Raw genomic sequence first — 21,644 nt, forward strand, 5'->3', positions numbered from 1 at the left:
TACCAAGGCGATATTTACTCGTAGTAGAGAGAAAGCAACATGCAGAATATTGAGATTTCGGGCGTCTAACAATTTTTTAAACCTTGTCAGGGAGTAACAGAACGTTATCGAGTAATGCCCGAAGTTCGTAAACGTACTTCCATTTGAAATTTCGTGCGTTTAACGTTTTTTTTTTTTTTTTTTTTAAACCTTGTCAGGGACTAACAGAATTTAGTGAAATTTGGAATGACTACGAATATTTTTAAATGAACCAATTATAAAATTGCATGATACTGTAATTGTTATTGCGTGTTGACGGACGGACAAGGAAAAGATATATCTGCGCTTTTCATAAGCAGACGCGCCTCAAAAGTGTTTTTGAGTTGATGTAAGGCTACTTTATATTTAGATCCGGACCTTTTTTCCGTGGACCTGTTTTCCTACAATCATAAGACGATAGTGAAACCGCCTTGAGATCGCATTTGAAGAAAGATCTAGAAAGGGTTCAAAGAAGAACAACCAGATCGGTAAAGGATGCTAATCGATTCCCATATGAAGAACAGCTTAGATAGGTTTGCGAACTGCAAAGCTTGGCAAGTAGACATCTTAGGGAGGACCTAATGGAGGTATACAAGGCCCTGAAAGGGAATTAGTAGAATGAATGAGGGAGGTTTATTTTCACTGGTAGAAGAGAGAACGAGAAATTGAACCAGGGGTTATATATAAAAAATTTTGTGACTTAAAATAAGACTAGATCTCATGAAGTATACTTTCGGGCACACTGTTGTAAATTATTAGAATGAATTACCTGAAAAAGGAGTCGAGGTTGATAGTTTGGTAAAGTTCAGAACGGAATTAGAAGGCACTATTTTTGGCAACGGGGAAGTTATTAGCTGTACATGCTATTATTAACCGTACTTTTATAATTCGACGGAATATGAAGGTCAAATACAACTGTCCTCAAAGGAAGGAGCAGTAGCTGCTGGAGAAAACATACTTTACATTTCTGTTTTGTCTAAAAAAATCTTTTGCAATTAATGAAGTGTCAGCTCAAACTGTAGCCTAGGCCTTAGGGTATTTACATAGGTAAGGAGAGTCAGACGATACAATGCATGAAAGTGGTTATTCGCTGTTGATTGTGACGACTGCTCGTTTCCGTTGTTCCATTCCTAGAAGGGTAGTGCCACGAGACTTCGTCTCTTGGGACTATTCATCTTGGTTAATTCCCAGAAAATTCTTCTGTTTAGGAAACAAGCCTACCACAAATGGATACAACTACAAAAGAACCTTGAAATAACTCGTGTCACATAATTGACATCTTTAATGAAAACATTGATGCTTTCATTAAAGAAAACATCAATGCTTTATGCTTTAAAAATTTCAGTTGACATAATTTATTGTTAGCATTGTGTAGTGCACACTAGAAGCAATAATCAAACTTTTAACTTGCACTTAAATTACCCTTACACTCAATTCCAGTGTTTTATTAATTTTTTATTGCATTTAATAATTAAATAAGAAAATTCAACAATCATTGCATAGCAACTCACATTAATAACATTCTTATTATATGGTTATAGTAATATTGCTAAATACCGAGGATGATACATGACACTTCATAAAAAACAACACAGAAAAATCTAATATTACAAAAAACGGATACTTTCAAAAGTCAGTGCGACACTATATTTTGTGACATGCTAGGTTTTAAATTGGGGTATTATGACACTGTGCATGTCATGTATGCAACCCTATGTGATGGAATAGACTGGAATTGGACACCCGTGAAGCCTACTGATTTAATATATTAATTAACTTTGGGGTCATCCGTAACAGCTTAGTCGGTGCGATATATCGCCGTCTACCACTCGGTTGGAGAAGTCTGGGTTCGATTCCTGTCGACTGCTGGAGAACTTCTACAAGCCTTCTTCGTTCGAGGTTGTAGTTAGCCAGTCTCAGGCGGACGATGTAGTGTTTCTTCCGTGAGTTACTTCGAGTTTTTCAGTCCGCACAACAAGCATATCGGCGCGTGAACACACACACCCCTACAGACATTAGACACGGTTATGGGCGCACGTAACTGTCGATACATGTGACATTTCGTGCAGAAAACAGATTATATCGTGTATGCACAAGTATCAATCAGCAGTCTAAAGAAATTAGATGAGGAAAGAACTTTAGAATAAACACATTAGGGATGTGCCTACCTTAGAATCTTACAAATATATATAGATGGCTAAGGGTGCAATTTTTTGTTTATTTTGTTCTGGGTGTTGAAATGCTTAGTGACAGTCTGATCACCATCCCCGAGATGTTATTTTGCATCCCCTTTTCCCAGATCTTTGAGCCGCCGGCTAGACTGTTACAGTTTGGAGTTTGGTGTCTTTCATGTATAATTTGATTCAAATGAATCAAATTTTATCAGAGGCCTTTTGTAAATTTTCCATATTGGTGGAAATTTTACAAAAGGATCAATGGACTTATTTATTTTATTCCGAGTACTCTCAAACGTTTATTGTTTCATTTATTTGTTTATCAAGTGGTTTCAGGTGTGGATTCTGTTCTACCTTTCCTTAGTATTATTGCACGCGCCTCAGGCTGCTTCTTAGGAAGCTGTCCCAGATGTCATCGTTTCCAGGAAACTTGGACAGCCTACTGGGATTTGTGACATCGCAGGAGAAAGTGTTCCGTGGTTATTGTTTACCCTTCCGCCAATGAACTTTGACCTATGTTATTGGGAGGTCAGGACTGCCCCCACTATAAGCCCAGCTTCATGCGTGTCCTCTTGCACGTAGCCTCAATTAGGTGAATAGTCGTAACTAGATTGGTTGTTGTAGTTGTGCCGTTCGGAATATTCGTCATTAGAAACAAGAACGAAACTTCGGGAACTTTTAATCCAGTGTGTTCGTGTGTATCTGTTAATATTGTACAGCATCTTTATATTGCACGAATTTAATCGATTCATTTTCTTTCATTAGCTCATTGGAAACTAAAGAACTGTGGAAGGACAAACTGCAACAGTGAGTATAAAGATTTTACCTTAATAATAAATATATATGCTATTAATTTGTACTCATACAAGCGTTAACATAACGGACCTTCAGGAGGGCAATTAATTTTTTTAAATCATACCACTTTACTTATACTTTATTAAGGGTATGATTTTATACTTTATTAAGGGTATGATTTTAAAAATAAATATCCTTGCGGAAGGTCATATATTTTATGTTAACGCTTGTATGATTACAAACTAATATCAAACAAATTAATAAAAACAGTACAGTACAGTAAAACTAGTATAAACGTTAGTGTTACTGCTCGGTCGTCCGTCCACCCACAGATTTTGTTTGGGAAGTAGGACTTGTACTTTCCACATTGGATAGCCTTTGCAAGTGTCAGCACAATGACATAGTGTGCATGGTGGACATAGTGTACAATGACAGTGCCATTATATTATTTTATATAATATAAAACAAACTGTGTCAGGGATAACTTGAACTTTCGTAAGCCAAAGCGATGAAAATTCGCCAGCCTATAATAATAATAATTTAAGTATTTAGCTAATATTGCGCTAGTATTTAGCGCAAAGCCAGGGAAAAGGAACGCGCATTGTTCACTGACCTTTACTGGAATAGGAAACACCTTCCCTGATATTTAAAAATACATCAATAAATACTTTTTTTGTGTATACACTAGGACGCGTGAACATGATTGTATAACAGCATCATACTTACAAATCACGTGGTCTTTAACCACAGCCAACCCAAACACGTGTACTATTGTACCCTGACATTTGACCACTCTGCTGTTAATAATTGTGAAGTATACATACATAATTGGGCAAGCTTTTACTTTAGCGTTAGAGCACTTCAGCTCTGACCTGTGATTCCAATGTGTTTTTCTGGCAAGACATGCGCGTTCACTCACTCTATTTGCCCCCCATGCTGTGAATTTAATCTTATTGTTTAGATTCGTCTCCACGATCTGTGAAGAGATTTATCGTATTTTCAGTTAAAAAGAATGAAACAAATAGTTTTTTTTTTTTTTAATTGTAGTCAGCGTTGTTAATTTGAATTTCCTGAGCTTATACAGCGGTATTTGCAGATAATGCTGCAAATACCGCTGTATTTTATTACTGTATTTGCAGATAATGCTGCAAATACAGTAATAAAATTTAGGGTTTTATGTCGTGTGTGTGTGTGTGTGCGCACACTTTAGAACAACTTAATTAAATTAATTAGACAGGAGGACGTGTGGATGAGGATATATGTAACCTCTTGTTGCAGCAGCACTGAAGATATTTTCACAGGCCAGAAAACCCCAAACACGAAAAGTATCAAAACCTATAGTACTAAGTACCGTGCATGGGTTGGAGAAGTATGGGGGATGCCGGAAACTTTGCTCTAGAGACTAAACATGGGTTTCACCACTTCAAGCCTCCAATAAGCAAAGTGGTGGTATTTCACCGGTTGATGAAAGTCATCTACCACCTACAATATAGAGCCCTTGCTACTGCAAGTGCATTTCATGATATGAAACTTAAAATTTTATATAACTTTATTGGTAATGGCGAAAATATCGCTGCTATAGGCGCAGAAAATTAACAGCAGTAACTAAGTTAAAAAGAAAAATAAAACTTGTTTTAATTTTTTTTTCTTATTGAAATACGACAAATCTTTGGGAAGGGGAAGAATCCAACACGCAAGGTCCGAATTGAAAGTTTAATTATCCGACATAGACAGGCAAACATAAAATAAAAATGTTAAAATACGGTATTTCTGCACTTTAGCGTAGCGCATCACAGTCAGCTCGCAAGCCAGCCTGCAACCTGTCGTGAATCGTTCTGACGGAGCAGTTCCGACTTGTCACCGAACTTGTAAATTTTTTTTTTCCCCCGCTCATTAGCAGCTATGTGATGCAAGGAAGCCGAGGCTTTTGCTGCACCAGTCAAAAAAAAAAAAAAAAAAAAATATATATATATATATATATGCATATATATTTCCAAGTTACCTAGAGAGAGCAAGAGTAAGAAGTAGAAGGGAATCACCAAGAAAGAGAAGAATATTCAGCTCAGGACCCTGGGTGTGCCAAGCCCATGCTCACCAGATGTAAGCCCCCTGGAGTTCTGAAGGAGAATGCGAGGCGTTCGTTTCTCCACAGAATTAAAAATAATCAAAAATAAGATCTTTCAGGAATGATATAATGTTCGTTTCTACTTTTTCAGAAAAAAATAATGAAATATAAGAACTTTCAGTAATTGTTATATATAGTCTTTACGTGTTTATATATAGTCTTTACTAATGACATTAAGAGTAGGAGACCGGCGGAATTACTTGACAAGTACAGGTCACTGATGAAAAAAAGCCGTGAATTAGGGTTGAAATTGAAAGTGTCTGCAATTCTGCCCAGACACGATAGGAGGGAGTATATGATGAGAGCCCTGTCAATCAATTCGGCCCTGGAAAGATTGTGCAGGGCTCAAGGGGTAGAATTTTTTTCAGCCTGGTCTGTACTTGTTAACAGGAGAGACTGCTTCTACAGGGATGGGATACACTTAAATAGAAAGGGTGCAAGAATGTTTGCTGATGCTATCGAGGCAATGTTAGGTGGGTCGGAAAACTGCTAGATTGGGGGGATACAAGGACTAATAGATTAACAGTAGCCACTGGCAGAGGTGAAAGTGATTCTTGCACTGCTTCTATTGGAATGAGCCGCAGCCTGGAAAATAAGATGCAGGATATTTCAGAGACTGCTGGGAATCATTGGGGTACAAGTAAACACATGGGTTGTGTTAGGGTAGCTAAGAAAAAGAACAGGTGCATGTATACTTGTGTGTACACCAATGCTAGGAGTTTAGTAAATAAATTTGATGAATTTGAGGTATTGCTCAAAACATCAAAGGCAGATATTGTGGGGATTTCAGAGACGTGGTGTCACACAGATATAAGGGATGCAGAACTGGAATTTGGGGAGTACAATGTCTACAGAAAGGATAGACAGGATAGGAAGGGAGGAGGGGTTATGCTATTAGTTAAAAAACACATAAAATCCAAGGAAGTGAAGCCAGTCGACATCGCTGGACAGTGCAGTGTCGAGTCAGTTTGGTGTGACATAAGCATTGGGAGATCAAAATTGAGAGTAGGAGTGTGCTATAGGCCTAATGACTCTGATGAGTATAATAAGAAACTGTTCGGAGAAATAGAGTGGGCCAGTAAATCAGAGAGTCTTATAATGGGGGATTTTAATTTCCCAGATATTGACTGGAATTTGGGGGCTGGTCACTCACACAGTAGCAAGGCTTTTGTGGATTTATTGGATGATTGTTTTCTACATCAGCATGTTCGGGAGGCAACTAGAGGGAGTAATACTCTTGATTTGATTATCAGTAGTGATTCTTCATGCATTAAGAATCTGCAGATAAATGAACCACTTGGGGGCAGTGATCACAGTGTGCTGAAGTGGGAGTTACTCAAAGAGGTAACTACCATTAGGGGTAAAGGGAAGGGGTATTGCTTTCGTAAAGGCGACTACAATGGACTGAGACAGTATTTAAATTCTATACAGTGGGATCAACTGATGATATTGCCAACAGCAAATTCAAAATGGGAAGCATTCAAAGAACTTATCGTGGAAGCTACTAGGCTTTACATACCAACTAAGAAATATTGTTCAAGGTTTAGGCCTAAATGGTTGTCAGATGAACTAATGAGGCATATGGCAGAGAAGAAAAATGCATGGGATACATACAAATTAACACGTGACACGGACGCCTATGATAGATACAAGTTGATCTGTAACCAAGTTACAAAGGAGGTTAGGCAGGCGAAGGCAGATTACGAGAGATCCTTGGCAAGGGATGCGAAGAAAAACAGCAAAGAGTTCTTTACTTATGTAAACTCTAGAAGGAAGGGGATGAATCAGATTGGTCCACTTGAGATTGATGGGTCAACTGTTGATGACCCTGCTCGGGTAGCTAACAAACTAAATGAATATTTTGCATCGACATTCACACATGAGGAGTTATTCAGCGAGGGGAATGCCAGAGGTGTATTCAACTCTAGCAGTAAGCTAGAGAATCTTGTAATAACTGAGAGCAAAGTGGAGGAGAAATTGTTGAAGATAAACACAAGAAAGGCACCTGGGGTGGATGGGATCTATCCAGTTATATTAAAGGAGGCAGCAAAGGAGGTAAGCAAACCATTAGCCATAATTATGAGAGCTTCCTTGGACTCAGGGGAGGTACCCATTGACTGGAGATGTGCAAATGTGACCCCAATTCACAAAGGGGGATCAAAGGCTGACACAAGTAATTATAGACCTGTGAGTTTAACTTCTGTTCCCGGAAAATTAATGGAGGCACTGGTGAAAGAAGCACTGCAGGATCATCTAGACAAGACTTCAGTTATAGCTAGGACACAGCATGGTTTTGTTAAGGGGAAGTCTTGCCTGACCAATTTGATTGGATACTATGATGCAGTCACAAAAGAACTGGATGCAGGGAATAACTTTGATATTATATACTTGGATCTTAGAAAGGCTTTTGATACTGTTGCACATGGAAGACTGCTGCACAAATTGGAGCAGTGTGGCATTGGAGGCAAGTTGCTGCTATGGATAAAGGGGTGGTTGAGGGGGAGAAGACAGAGAGTGGTAATCAATGGACACTGCTCATCGTGGACTAATGTTATTAGTGGAGTCCCTCAGGGTTCAGTATTGGGGCCTTTATTGTTTTCTGTATTTATAAATGATATTGATGATGGTATATCAGGCTTAATGTCCAAGTTTGCAGACGATACGAAGGTTGGCAGGGTTGTCAAGGACACTACTGACACTATGCTGCTGCAACAGGATTTGGAAAGGTTGAGCAGATGGGCTTCGAGGTGGCAAATGAAGTTTAACATTGACAAATGTAAAGTACTACATATGGGAAACAGCAACCCCAGAGCAACGTATCAACTCTGTGGTACTACACTGACAGTGGTAGAGAATGAAAGGGACCTGGGGGTGGTGGTGCAGGCAGATATGAAGTTCTCTGAGCAGTGCAGACGAGCTGCAAGAGTAGCTCATGGTGTATTGTCAATGATATATAGGCATTTTTCTAGCAGGGATAAGGAGGTGATTATTCCCTTGTATAAGGCAATGGTCAGGCCACACCTAGAGTACTGTATACAGGCCTGGAGGCCTCATTTCAGGAAGGATGTAGAGCTGCTGGAACGAGTACAGAGAAGGGCAACTAGATTGGTGAATGGGACAAAGGGGTTCTCTTACGAAGAAAGGCTTAAGTTTTGCAAATTACAGTGTCTGGAAACTAGGCACCAGCGGGGTGATCTGATAGAGGTGTACAAAGCCTTGAATGGTTTGAGCATGCTCAATGCTGATGGGATTCTTCCTCTAGCTCAGAAAAATCACCTGAGAGGGCATAAATTCAAATTGAGGAAAGACAGATGTAGGATAGATGTGCGGAAATTTGCCTTTAGCCAGCGGGTGGTTGGTGGGTGGAACAGACTTCCATCCCTTGTCGTGGAAGTTGATAGCCTAAATAAGTTTAAGGCTCAGCTGGACAGGTATTTCGAACGAACAGAGGGGTGAAGTGGAAGTGGTTATTTTTATTTATTTATGTTACTTTTTTTTTTTTTTTTGGCTGATGCTGCATAAGCTTGCTTTCTTGCATCAAATGCCTCTACTAATGCTAATGCTAATGCTAACGTGTTTAACGCATCAAGGCCAGATCGCAAGTTGCTATCAGCTCCGACTTGACTGAGCATGCGCGGCGCTCACTGTATATACCAGTCTATGTTCCGGGAATTGTCACGGAACATGCGCGATGATCACTGTATCTGCTTGTCTATATACTGGCAATGTATTACGTACTCGCAGTAAATATAGTTGAATTTTAAACCCCTCTTATTTGTATTCTGGGAAAATAGCTATTTTAACGCGTTTTCAGAAAGAATAAAAACAATTTCCTGACTATATAAGAATTTGATTATAAAAATAAAAGTAGGTAATTATAAAAACAAAGGAAATAGGTAGCTTATTAATTTTTAATTAATTATAACACTGATATTTTGTATTACCTAAAAATAATAAGACTATATTTTGCGATTATTTGTATATACGTATTTTCTCAATTAACCTTGCAGACACCCTCCTTTAGGGTGTGGGATTCAATCTACCTCTCCACTAACACTTACTAACTGTTGCACCAGGGCCTTGGATAGGGCAGTCCAGAATCTTGCACGCTTTCTTCTCTTTCCCTGGCTTTGGCTGGGCTTCCCCAGACCAAGCGTACCCTGGTATCACCGGAAGGGGGGGGGGCATGGCAACCAGGCTTTTGAGTTTTTCTTTAGAACGCCTACTGCGTTATTTTTTTTAAATTTCAATTTTTTGGTTAAGGAGAGGCATTTTATAGGGTTTCCTTTGTTTTACATGAAAACAATTTTTTTATTACAAGGATTTAAGTAACTATTCAGGAAAAGTTTTTGAAATATATTTCTAAATGAGTATTAGCAGCTTCAATAATTTGTTACTGCTTCATCATCATCATCCATTTTCAATCCACTGCAGGATGAAGGCCTCTCCAGCAACTTTTCAGTTCCTTCTGTTTTGAGCACTGGCCATCCATTTACTATCCAAAAACTCATGAATTTCATCTATCCATCTCCGCGTTTGTCTTCCAGGTTTTCTTCTAGCTCTTCTTGGGTACCATTCTGATATTTTCTTAGTTCATCTGTCATCGTGTCTTCGAGCTATGTGTCCTGCCCAAGACCATTTTAGTTCTTTAGTTTTGATAAGAATGTCCTTTACTTGAGTTTGCTGCCTAATCCATGTGTTTCTCTTCTTATCTAACAGTCTGATTCCCAATATAATTCGTTCCATTCTTCGCTGTGTAGTTCTCAGCTTCTCTTCCATTCTTTTGGTGAATGCCCAAGTTTCACTTCCATAAGTCATGGTGGGGAGTATACATTGATTCATTATTTTACGTTTCAGACAAACTGGGATATTGCTCTTCAGTATGTGACTATATTTCCTGAATGCTATCCATCCAAAATTTATTCTTCTCTTGACTTCCAGCCATTTATTATTATTACAGCTAATAACTTGTCCCAGATAAGTATATGACTCCACCTTTTCAATTACTGCTCTTTCAATCATTATTTTCCTTTCCGTGGCATACTTGTTCATCATTACTTTTGTTTTAGCCATATTCATCTTTAGTCCAAAATCCTTACTAACTGTGCATAACAGATTAAGATTTTCCTCTAATTCTTTGGGATCGTGGCTAATAACCACAATGTCATCTGCAAATCGTAAATGGTTTAGGTACTCTCTGTTCACATTGACTCCTTTCTGCGACCAGTCTAATCTTCTCAAAGCTTCCTCAAGGGCAGCAGTAAACAGCTTCAGAGATATTCTGTCTCCTTGTCGAACTCCTTTCTCGATTTTAAATTTGCTACTGTCTTTGTCTAGTCTAATAAAGGAGGTAGCACTCATATTTTCTTCAAAATCATAATATATGGGGTATCTATGCCTTGTCTTTCCAGTGCCCGAAACATTGCCTTATGCTGTATGGAGTCAAATGCCTTTTCATAATCCACAAATGCCAGGCATAATGGTGTTTTATATTCATTTGCTTTCTCCATTAGCTGCGATATTACGTGAAGGTGATCCATAGTTGAGAATCCTGTCCTAAAGCCAGCTTGCTCTTTCGGTTGATTCTCATCAAGTATTCTTTCTAATCTGTTAGTAATGACCCTTGTGAATAACTTGTAGATGTGGGATAACAAGCTACTAGGTCTATAATTTCTGATTTATCTCCTTTCTTATGCAGCAAAACTATGATTGCATTATTCCACTGCTTAGGTGTCACACCTTTTCTAATGCACTTTGTGAAGAGCCTTGCCAGTTTTTGTGTTATGTCTCTTCCTCCCAATTTTAACAACTCTACAGTAACTTCATCTTCCCCCGGGGCTTTCCGATTCTTCATTTTCTTCAATGCATGTTCTACCTCATCAGGAAGAATATCGGGTATGTCTTTTGTGTTGCTACTTTGCAATCCATGTTCCCCACTGCTGGTATCATTCCCTCGCTCCTTGTATAATTCTCTATAGTAGTCTTCTGCTATTTGAATTATGCCTTCCCTGCTGTTTATAAGTACACCATCGCTATTCTTCAGTTTCAGTATCATTTGTCTTTCTGTATTACTGCTCATGGCTGCTGATTTAAATCCTTTGTTTTCCCTTAATGCTTCTTCTACTTTTCTTGTGTTAAATCTTCTTATGTCCTCTCTGAGTCTCTTTCTAATGGCTTTGCATAACTCAGTATACTCAATTTTCTCCCTGTCAATGTTTTTCTTGCTCTTCATTTATCGTCTTCGGTTCATCATGACAAGTGTTTCTTGACTAATTTTTTCTTCTTTGGATTTCTGTTTCCCTATAGGTTTCTTGGGCTTTATCACTTTCAGAAAGTTGTAATATTCCTCGTCGATATCTTGGTCCTCAGCAGTCTGCAGAAGCTCAAACTTGTTCTTAAGTTCCGGTACATACTGCTTTTTCTCCTCCTCTGTTATCTCAAAGACCTTTGTATTATTTACTCGAGTCAGTTTTTTCCTTTCCTTTCCTACATCTATATCAAGTGTACATCTTACCATTCTGTGATCACTTCCAACATTTACCTTATTCAGGACGGTAACATCATTCACAATATATCTTCTGTTAGTGAGGATGAAGTCGATTTCATTAGTTGTTAATCCATTTGGACTCTTCCATGTCCACTTTCTGTTCACCCTTTTCTTGAAAAAAGTGTTCATTACTGACAGTCCTTGAGATTCTGCAAATTCCACAAGTCTTTCACCTCTTTTATTTCTTTCACCAATTCCAAAATTTCCTATAGTTCCTCTTTCTGCGCTGTTTTGCCTTTTTCCAACCTTAGCATCGAAGTCCCCCATAATAATAGTGTAGTGGGTTTTCTGCTCATCTAGAAGACTCTCAATTTCAGTGTACATTTCTTCAACCTCTTCATCATCATGGCTCGATGTTGGTGCATAAATCATTATAATCTTTAGCTTGTACCTCTTAGAAATGTTGAGTATTAGTCTTGACACCCTTGGTGATGTACTTTTGAATTCCAAAATGTTGTTTTTAAAATCTTTATGGACCAGAAACTCAACTCCACCTTCACTCCTTTCACTGTTTCCATTGGTGTACAGCAGATTTCCACTTGATAAACTTATAAGTGATTCATTTCTTCTTCTTGTTTCAGTCAAACCGATGATATTCCAATTCACATTTTCTAATTCCTTTTCCAGCTCTAATATCCTGTCTTCACCGATGAGTGATCGTACGTTATAACAGGCCAAATTCAGTTTCCGTGCATTGCAGTCTGGTCATACCCATAGATTCTTAGCACCCTCTGCTTCCACTCTGATCCTCTCGCTGCCGTAAGAGGGAGAGTGAAAGCTGCTGGGGACTGAGGGCCATTTGTATTGTTGTGCTCTCATATGCTGGAGGGTTTGGTCTTTTCCTCTTCACGCTGACCAGGCGTCTTGAAGAGAACCACTCTACACGTTCGTTGCCACCTAAGTGACATAACAGGGCTTACCATTGAGAAGGTGTGCATGAGTGGATTTTAGGGAGGCAGGCCAACCGGACTTATCCTAAATCTTCTGTAATGGAGAGATATTGGATCCATCAGTGTTTTAGGCTGAGTGTCTGATAACACACAGGATACCTGTTCCCCTCTAAGCCCCTGTTACTGCTTATTGAGCTGATATTTTTCTTTCCACCTCGTATATTAACTTTTCTAAGTCATAAATAATTTTTACAAACGGACCGTGCTTTGTGATCATATCAATGCCTTAGCAATGAGCAACTATTTCATGACCAGTGTTCATAAATATACTCAGACATGTATCCCATTTCATACTGGTAACAGTTCCATTGCTTCAAGGATGGAGCATGTTGCATTTTTTCACTTACTGCAACAAAAATTTACAGTGCACATACTCTCTCATAAAGCAATGTGTTCTGTCTGTGGAACTAAACAGTTCCTCAGCTAAAGTTGCCAGTATATATGGTTAAATTGCCACGGTTCAAATTGACTCTATGAATACTGAAGTGGTGGAAGTGCCGTATTCAAAAGTTATTGTAATAGGCTAAGTATCACATATACTGTATCATTATTTCTAACCTATTCCTGGTGATCCATGTCATTGAGCTAACCAGAAATTTGCACCTTGCTTACTACTCCTTAAGTGATTATAGCAGTTTTAATTCCTTTCTTCACAAGTCCATTAGGATAGCTCTTAAGTTACCTCCCCATTTTGTGGGTGGGGGGGCGCCTTTGTAGCCAGGTGGGAAGGAGCAGCAGTGCATAGTACACGCTTCTTGATTAGACCGGAGTTCGAGCCCGTCACCACCAAATACGGAGGATGCGGAAAGGTTAGGGACTGACCACCGCATATTCCCGGAGCAACATGGCCTTAGTTGCTAATGCTCCTAAAAAAAACCAAACAAACAAACAACTCTGGGTGGGGGGGTTATGACCCACTGGAATATGGGATCTTGGGGTCATTAATAAACAATCGAATAAGAGATTTTTTTCATTGTAAGATAAATTGGGTACTTGACAACTTACCATTCTGCTTTAATTCTTATATGGTGAATTTTTTTTTAAAATCTAGGCTGATTACAGAAGTAAAGGAGAAAGAAGGATCACCTTTGACTTCAATACAAGTGACTTATTGGGATCCCGATACAAAGGAAGATTTTGTAAGTTTCACGTTTGCAAAGTTTGTTTTTGCCTTTTTTCATCCAGCATGCCATTTAACTATTAAAATTTATTTTTTTCATAAATAAATAATAATAAATAAAATCCACCGTGTTTCATTTACAATCTGTACAGAAAATAAACAAAACAGTTCATTGTAACTGCTTTATTGTAGTCAAATATACCTGTGCATGGGATTGATCTCATGTACATTACCATTGGACTCGGCCATCTCAAATTGACATTCTCAAATTCTGTTGATATAGTAATTTTCTTGAATGTTTATAAGGATTAACTTTTATTCCATTGTCATACATCCAGCAGTGTTAATATGGAACTTTAAAAGTTAACCCAGTGACCGCCAGTGATGGTACTGTTGCCTCACAGCAGATTCCAGTTGCAAAACGGTGGCTACCATGCGAGTGTGGTCCAAAACAGGTGTTTGTTAAGTTACTCACTTATTGCAAGCAAAAGGGTCTTCGCCAAGTGACATTCACTGTGAACTGGTTGCTGAGTATGGCACAAAGGTGATGACAAAGAAGAGGTGTGTTTTTGGTGCAATGAATTTAAAGCAGGCCGTGTTGACATTGGGTGGGTAGGCCTTCATCGAGCAAGATAAAGACAACATTTCGTGCATTAAGGGCATCGTTCTTGAAAACAGGCAAGTAAAGCTGCTTCATTTAAGTGAGGGACAAATAGTGAACACGAGTAAATCGACTGTTCACCACGTCCTTGGCTTTCAAAAAGTGTGCTGCCGCTGGGTTCCCCAACAATTGTCAGAAGAGGACAAAGCAAAACGCATGGGGATGTGTCTGTAGAACCTGTTGCAATACAGTGACAAAGGTGGGTTCATCACTTTACCATGGAGAGCAAACAAAACTTCATGATCTGGAAACATCCACAATCTCCTGTGCACAAAAAATTCAAAACTGTTCCCAGTGTTCTGTTGGTGGATTTCTTGCCGAAGGGAGGAAAAATCAGTGCACAGTTTTACTGTGAAACATTGGAAAAACTGAAAGCCAACATTCAATGCAAACAACCAGCGTGATTTTGTTGCACGACAACGCAACTCCACACACTACTCGTGAGTGGTTGTGCCGTAATTGTTGGGAAACTCTGTCACATACCCCCCCCACATCCCAGAGTTAGTGCCTTCAGATTTCCATTGGTTTGGCCCTCTGAAAAAACACCTTTTCAGGAAAGCATTTCACCACGGATGAAGTTCATCAGGCAGTGCAATGTTGGTTACTTCATGTGGGCATGGACTTCTTCAGTACTGGTATTGATAAACTGACCCATCATTGGGATAAGTAGCTCATGTTCACTTATTTCTTGGTGTGTAATTTCAACTTCATATTATTAAACATCATCGAGAGAAAAAATGTGTTACCTTACTTTTCAGAAACTGCTCGCATCTTTCAGATTAGAGGAAGCCAGTGTATATTTTCTGGAATCATGTGATTCCAGAAAATATATAAACATATAGATATTTTAAAATAATTTTTACTAAATCTAATTTCATTAGCAAGATGTTCTGTGAGTGAAAAATTCCAGAACTGTACTTTATGTCTGGCTTTGGAACAGAAAGTGTGTCAATGCTAGTTAAACTCTGATATACTGAGGTTTGACTGAATTCAGTGTCAGGTTAAAGAATGTAAGACAATTATTAAAGTTTGTGATGGTTGAAGAAACTATTACTGCCTCTTCAGTTCAGACAGACATGGGTTTATGGCTAAAGGGTATAGGCCAAGTCAAGAGGACATGATCAGCACAGGAGAGAAATCTCAGGTGTTTACTAAAAAAAAGCTATAAAGATGGCAACAGGTCTGATAAGGAGCCCCCTGGAGGATCTTTTCATGGAATGTTAGGTTAATACTTCTTTAAATTTAAAATAAAGTATTATATATCTCTTTGATAGAATGAGCTTAATGAAGGATAACACAGGGTCTTTTATTAGAGAGAGGAGGGATTTAATGGAAAATGAATCAAATGCAGTAGATAAGTCCAGGGAAACAGCATGAAGGATGTTAAAATTAGGGCATATAGGCATGTTATGGTAAAAATGTTACCTTTTTACCAGGAGATATGTGTTGGCGTTTCAGTGAAGATTTGGACTGATAAATGACAAAGCATATATTTTTCTAATAATTTGTGCCAGATTGGTCAAGTCTGGCATGTTTGTTTTAGATAAGGACATCATTCCTTAGATAAGGAAAGCTTTTGACACTGCTGTGCATGAAAGGCTATTGTACAAATTGGAGCAGAATGGTATTAAGGGTAAGTTGCTACAATGGATAAAAGGATGGTTAAGTGGGAGAAGACAGAGGGTGGTAATCAATGGGTGCTGCTCTTCGTGGACTAATGTTATTAGTGGAGTCCCGTAGGATTTGGTGTTGGGTCCACTGTTGTTTTGTATATTTATCAATGATATTGATGAAGGTATATCAGGCTTAATGTCGAAGTTTGCAGATGATACAAAGGTTGGCAGGGTTGTTAATGACAGCAATGGCAGTGTGCTACTGCAACAGGATCTAGATAATTTGGGCAGATGGGCTAAGAAGTGGCAACTGAAGTTTAACCTTGACAAATGCAAAATACTGCATATAGGTAGAAGTAACCCCAGAGAAATGTACCAACTGTGTGGTACTACACTTAAGGTGGTAGAAAATGAAAAAGACGTGGGAGTAATTGTGCTGGCAGATATGAAGTTTTCTGAGCAATGCAGACAGGCTGCCAGGGCAGGTCATGAGGTTTTGTCAATGATATATAGGAATTTTGCTAGCAGGGAAAAGGTGATTATCCCTCTGTATAAGGCAATGGTGAGGCCACACCTTGAGTACTGCGTACAGGTCTGGAGGCCTCATTTTAGGAAGGATGTAGATTTACTTGAGCATGTACAGAGAAGGGCAACAAGATTGGTGAGGGGAATGAAGGGATCCTCTTACCAAGAGAGGCTTAAGTTCTGCAAATTGCAGTGGCTGGAGACTAGGCACCTGCACGGTGATCTGATTGAGGTGTATGGGTTGAGCATGCTGAATTCTGATGGGATCCTTCCACTTGTTCAGATTACTAACCTAAGGGGGCATAAATTCAAATTAAGAAAAGACAGATGCAGAATAGATGTGTGGAAATTTGCCTTTAGCCAGCGGGTGGTTAATTGCTGGAACAAATTTCCATCTGTCGTTGTGGAAGTTGATAGGTTGAATAAATTTAAGGAGAAACTGGACAGGCATTTGGAGGGAATGGTGTGATTTTTTTTTTTTTTTTTTTTTTGGCTGATGCTGCATAAGCTCATACACATGCTTTCTTGCATCACATGCCACTACTACTACTATTCTATACACCAGCTAAGGAAGAACCTAAACTTCTGTTGATGAGACTACAAGGATGTCAATAATAACTAATGATTTTGAGTGCATAACTTGGAAATTGGTCTGCCTCAAGACCAGAGCAGTTAGGTAACTGATTTATTATTTTAATTGGTTCTTGTGTAGAGGTATTAATCATATTAAAGGTCAGTAGTACCCCATGGCAGATTCATCACTGCTTGGTGGGAGGAGAATATGATGATGTCAACCCATACTGATGGCTGTATAGTGTGGAGCAACCAAAAAAAATTGTCAATATAGGGAAACAGTGTACCCTGCTTCAGTTGTTGGAAGCGTTTCCTTTTGTCAGCAACACTACAAACTGAATCCACTAATCAGCACTTTTAAATTTTTTTATGAGCAGATTGTTCTTTATTAAAAGGAAATTATTTTTCATAAAGAAAATTGGGAAATCCTTTTCATTTTATAGAGTTTTGTTCATATAACTATTTATGCTTTACGTTAACTGACTTAAGAGGTAGGTATGTGCAACCATTTAGAGAATGCAAAGGGACTATGCGCACATAGTTACTTTACTATAATGTTCTTCCAGAGTGTTTCAAATAATTAGTGCATCCAAGCACGCTATTGTGCTGTAACATTTAAATTTATCATAACTGCCTCTACATGTTGTTAACGAGTAATTAGAATATTTTATCTTATTTGGATATCAATATTAAGGGCTATTTCAAACCTTATCTTGCATGGTTTTACACACCTCACGTTTGATCATGTAATCTTTAACTGGAACAGAAATTGCATCCATGTTGCTTATGACCCAGGAACAGTAATTAGAATGCAAGGTGGAAAATCACTGCTGTTATGAAGCATTACTACCTTTTGAAAAATACTGAGAAGACACATGAAAATAGCTGCTTTAATCTTCAGGGATACAGTTGGTGAAACTGTCCTTCATAGCTAATTATTTAATCACTAGATAACTGTGGTTTTTAAATTGGCTGCCACTAACAAATTATATGAATTGCAGTCATTATTACATTACCTCTTCCACTTTTTTTTTTTTTTTTAAAGGCACATTTGAGTGTGTAAGTGCCCATTGTCTTTGCTATGTACATTTATGTGTAATAAGTTGACTCCCAGTGGATGGATTTTCATGAAATTTTATATTTTAGTCTTTTAGAAACATTTGTCAAGCTATCCTAAATTTCATTAAAATTGGACAAAGAGAAATTCAGTATTTTTTTTTTTTTTATTCATGTCACATAGACTATCCATATATTGTTGCTAGTTGCTGGTGGGAGGAATGAATGGACAATATGGCAGATGTGCAGAAACAACATTCTTGGCTTGCACAGAAAAGCACATTGTTTTGTTATCACTTTACTAAATATATACATCATGAATTATTACTAAATACTTATTACATTAATCACAGCAGAAATGTGAAATACATGTTATATTTCAATTGTTATTAAAATCCAGGAGGAAAATAAAGTGCATTACAAAATTGTAGTATCAACATACTGTGTCTGAACTATCATTGCTATTTGTTTAATTTATTACATCACAGAGCATGGAATATTGTGTTATTAGGTATATGCACACTGCATATACCTTATAACCTAATTTTGCAGTAATTATTAGTAATCAATTGTAACATGACAAATATTTGCTTTTCACTTTTATGAATAACAGAAAAAGAAAAATTTAGTTCATTTAAGAAAGAGAACGTGGCCTGAAATGTAATGCACTGCATACATTGCCTTGATCTTAATCGTGCATGTCTTTCATGTGAAGATGATTTAAATGAAAATTATGTAGACCTAATACATTGCATTATCATTATATTAGATCATTGTCTTTAATAAAAGTCATCAACTGTGATAAATAATATAATTTATTTATTTCTTGATAAATCTGTAAAATTTACAGATTATTTCATGAATAATCTGTAAATCATATACACTTTCCTAAGAACAAAAATTTGCATGCAAGCTAGAGAGGAAATTTTGAATTTATCTGCTGAATAAAAGACAGGCAGATATTATAGTATTGAATACTGTATTTGTGTTTTTATAAATTTTCATTTGTGAATATTTACATGATTAGGGCTGTATAGTGAGAGCATATACTGTTAAGCCATGTATAGCCCTTGATTCTCATACTGTGCACAATTGTTTGGCATTCTGGGAATAAAAGCTCTTTATCTAGCATCAAGTAAAGAACACAGCAAATAATTTTGCTTTTAATTTGGTATTATGTTTCATATATCATATATAACAGATTTACCATATGAAACCATTAAATAATGCTTCCTTGTGGTATCCAGTATATGCTCGATGTGTTAATCACATTGCACATATACTGGATACCTTAATTTCTTACTAATTAGAAGTTTTGTTATTTGATGGTATCTAAGTATACATACTATACCTAATTAATTATTTTTTGAAATATACTATCTGAAAAAAAAATACATATTATTTTTTCTTTCATTTCAGTCCAAAACAATAAAAATTAGCAACACGCATACTGCTGTTGACTGCATCAGTTTGGTTCTTCAGAAGCTAGGACGTCCTGTAAGTAATTAGTTACCATTAAAACAATGAGTGAATATCTACTAAGATGGCAGGGATTTTTTCTTAAATAAGAAACTTTATTACATTTTCGAAAATGTTGGTAGAAAAATTTTCATAGTTTTCCATTAAGGTTATTATTATATTTAATACTATTCTTACACCACATGAAATTAATAATATAGTTTATTAAGCTAATGTTTCAGGTATCTTACCAATATCCATCATCAGACTGTGCTGCTGGCAGGCTCCTCTTTGTCGATGCTCCCAGAAACCTGTATGCACATCTACAATGATGGGTATCAGTAAGATACCTTAATGCAGTGTTTCTCAACCTTTTTGTTGTTGTGGCACACTACAGTCACCATTATACTCATATATAATATATATTATAAATATTTACAAACTGGAAGTTATTTCTGTTGGGTATATTTAATAATACATTTATTATTTGAACATACATGAATTGCATTAAATTTGAAAGAAAATATGTAAAAAATTAACATAATTATATAAACACAAACAAATATAACATGTTAATCAGTGAGATGGTTGGGTTTGATGGGAAGAAGTTTTTTAATACAAGGATTTATTGTGGATAGGCTTACTCTCAGCTCCTCTTCTACCAACTTTAGTCTCTCTCTTTTTTTTTTGTTTAATCTTGTTTAAAGCAGAAAATGGCAATAAAATTCTAATTGCCTTTTTCAGAAACTTGTGGATATTCATTTTGAATTAACATTTGCTAATATTAGTGCTATTAAAGTGACTGGTCACTGGATCTCAGCCAGTTCTTCCTCTTGCAAATTAAGTTGTAACTTGGAATGTTTCTTGTTGCAAGTGGGTCTCTTACCCACAAATATTTTTTTGTATCAAGGGATGGGAAGTAATGCTCAATTTTGTCTTTAACAGCCCTAATGTTTCACTTATTACAATAATATGTTTTGGCAGTCAAGGGAAACATTTCTAAATGTTTTTTTTACATATTTTTCCATATACTCAATTTTTCTTTGAAGGCAAACAACTTGTTAGTAGAAGTGAGTAAATTTCCTCTGAGCCTTAAATATTGATATTTAATTTATTTAGCTGTGTGAATAAATCTGCTTGAAAAGCTAATTTGCAGCACTAAATTTCATCACTTAAATAATTAGAAAATTTTGATTGCTCCACTGAAAAAAATATGAGCATTTCCTCATGATAACCACCGAACCTTGTATGCATCATTAAAGAAAAGTGATCAGACTCCAGTTCCTTGCATAATTTTTCAAAAATACATATTTTTTGTGGTCTAGTTTTGACCATTTTAACTGCTCGATCAAGTACAACTGTCTATGCTACTGGAACTTCTCTGTGTCTAAAACAGTGTGTTGTTTTACTAAGTTTGCAAATCCTCTTGGTGCTGTTGGTACAAATGCCAACACAAGACTTCTATAAAATACCACACTTTTGTAAATATCTTGGCTGGGCTATCCTGAGTTATCTCGTGTATGCCAAAAAGTTTGCGTCCCGCCGTAGCCAGGTGGGAAGGAGCAGCAGTGCGTAGCACACGCTTCTTGATTAGACCGGGGTTCGAGCCCGTCACCACCAAATACAGAGGATGCGGAAAGGTCAGGGAATGACCACCGCATATCCCGGAGCAATATGGCCTTAGTTGCTAATGCTCCTAAAAACCAAATAACAAACAAACAACAAGCCAAAAAGTTTGCAAATGATACAGATTTTTTTTTAATAAATTAGCACTTGAGCTAAAAGAAAGGAACAGATAAACATTCATTATATAAATAAATTTTTAAAAAAATCAAGTAGAAAGCACAAGCAGTAACCGTGAACTAATTACATTCTGACACATGGCTGCTGCAAGTAGATAGGTGAGGTAAGTGTTGCCGAAATATTTTTCAATATAGTTTTCTAATTGGTTAATGCTTATCAGTATTCAGCATTTAGGATGGCAAATTTTATTTAGCTTACTGGTGACACATAAGAATGCATGCTACTG

At 37.3% G+C, this 21,644-nt stretch overlaps 1 protein-coding gene across 1 annotated transcript in view; it reads left to right on the forward strand.

The window, feature by feature from the left end:
• Positions 1-21,644, forward strand: part of LOC150088225 (uncharacterized) — a 691,583-nt gene that overhangs the window by 633,402 nt on the left and 36,537 nt on the right. Inside the window, exons 14-16 of the mRNA XM_090369395.1 lie at positions 2,958-2,999; positions 13,661-13,748; positions 19,577-19,654. Coding sequence (XP_090225521.1) covers positions 2,958-2,999; positions 13,661-13,748; positions 19,577-19,654 — 208 coding nt within the window. The remainder of the gene's footprint in view (positions 1-2,957; positions 3,000-13,660; positions 13,749-19,576; positions 19,655-21,644) is intronic.

The sequence above is a fragment of the Mastigoproctus giganteus genome, chromosome 3 (assembly GCF_048544385.1).
Source record: "Mastigoproctus giganteus isolate SK-2022 chromosome 3, ASM4854438v1, whole genome shotgun sequence".
Classification (NCBI taxonomy): domain Eukaryota; kingdom Metazoa; phylum Arthropoda; class Arachnida; order Uropygi; family Thelyphonidae; genus Mastigoproctus; species Mastigoproctus giganteus.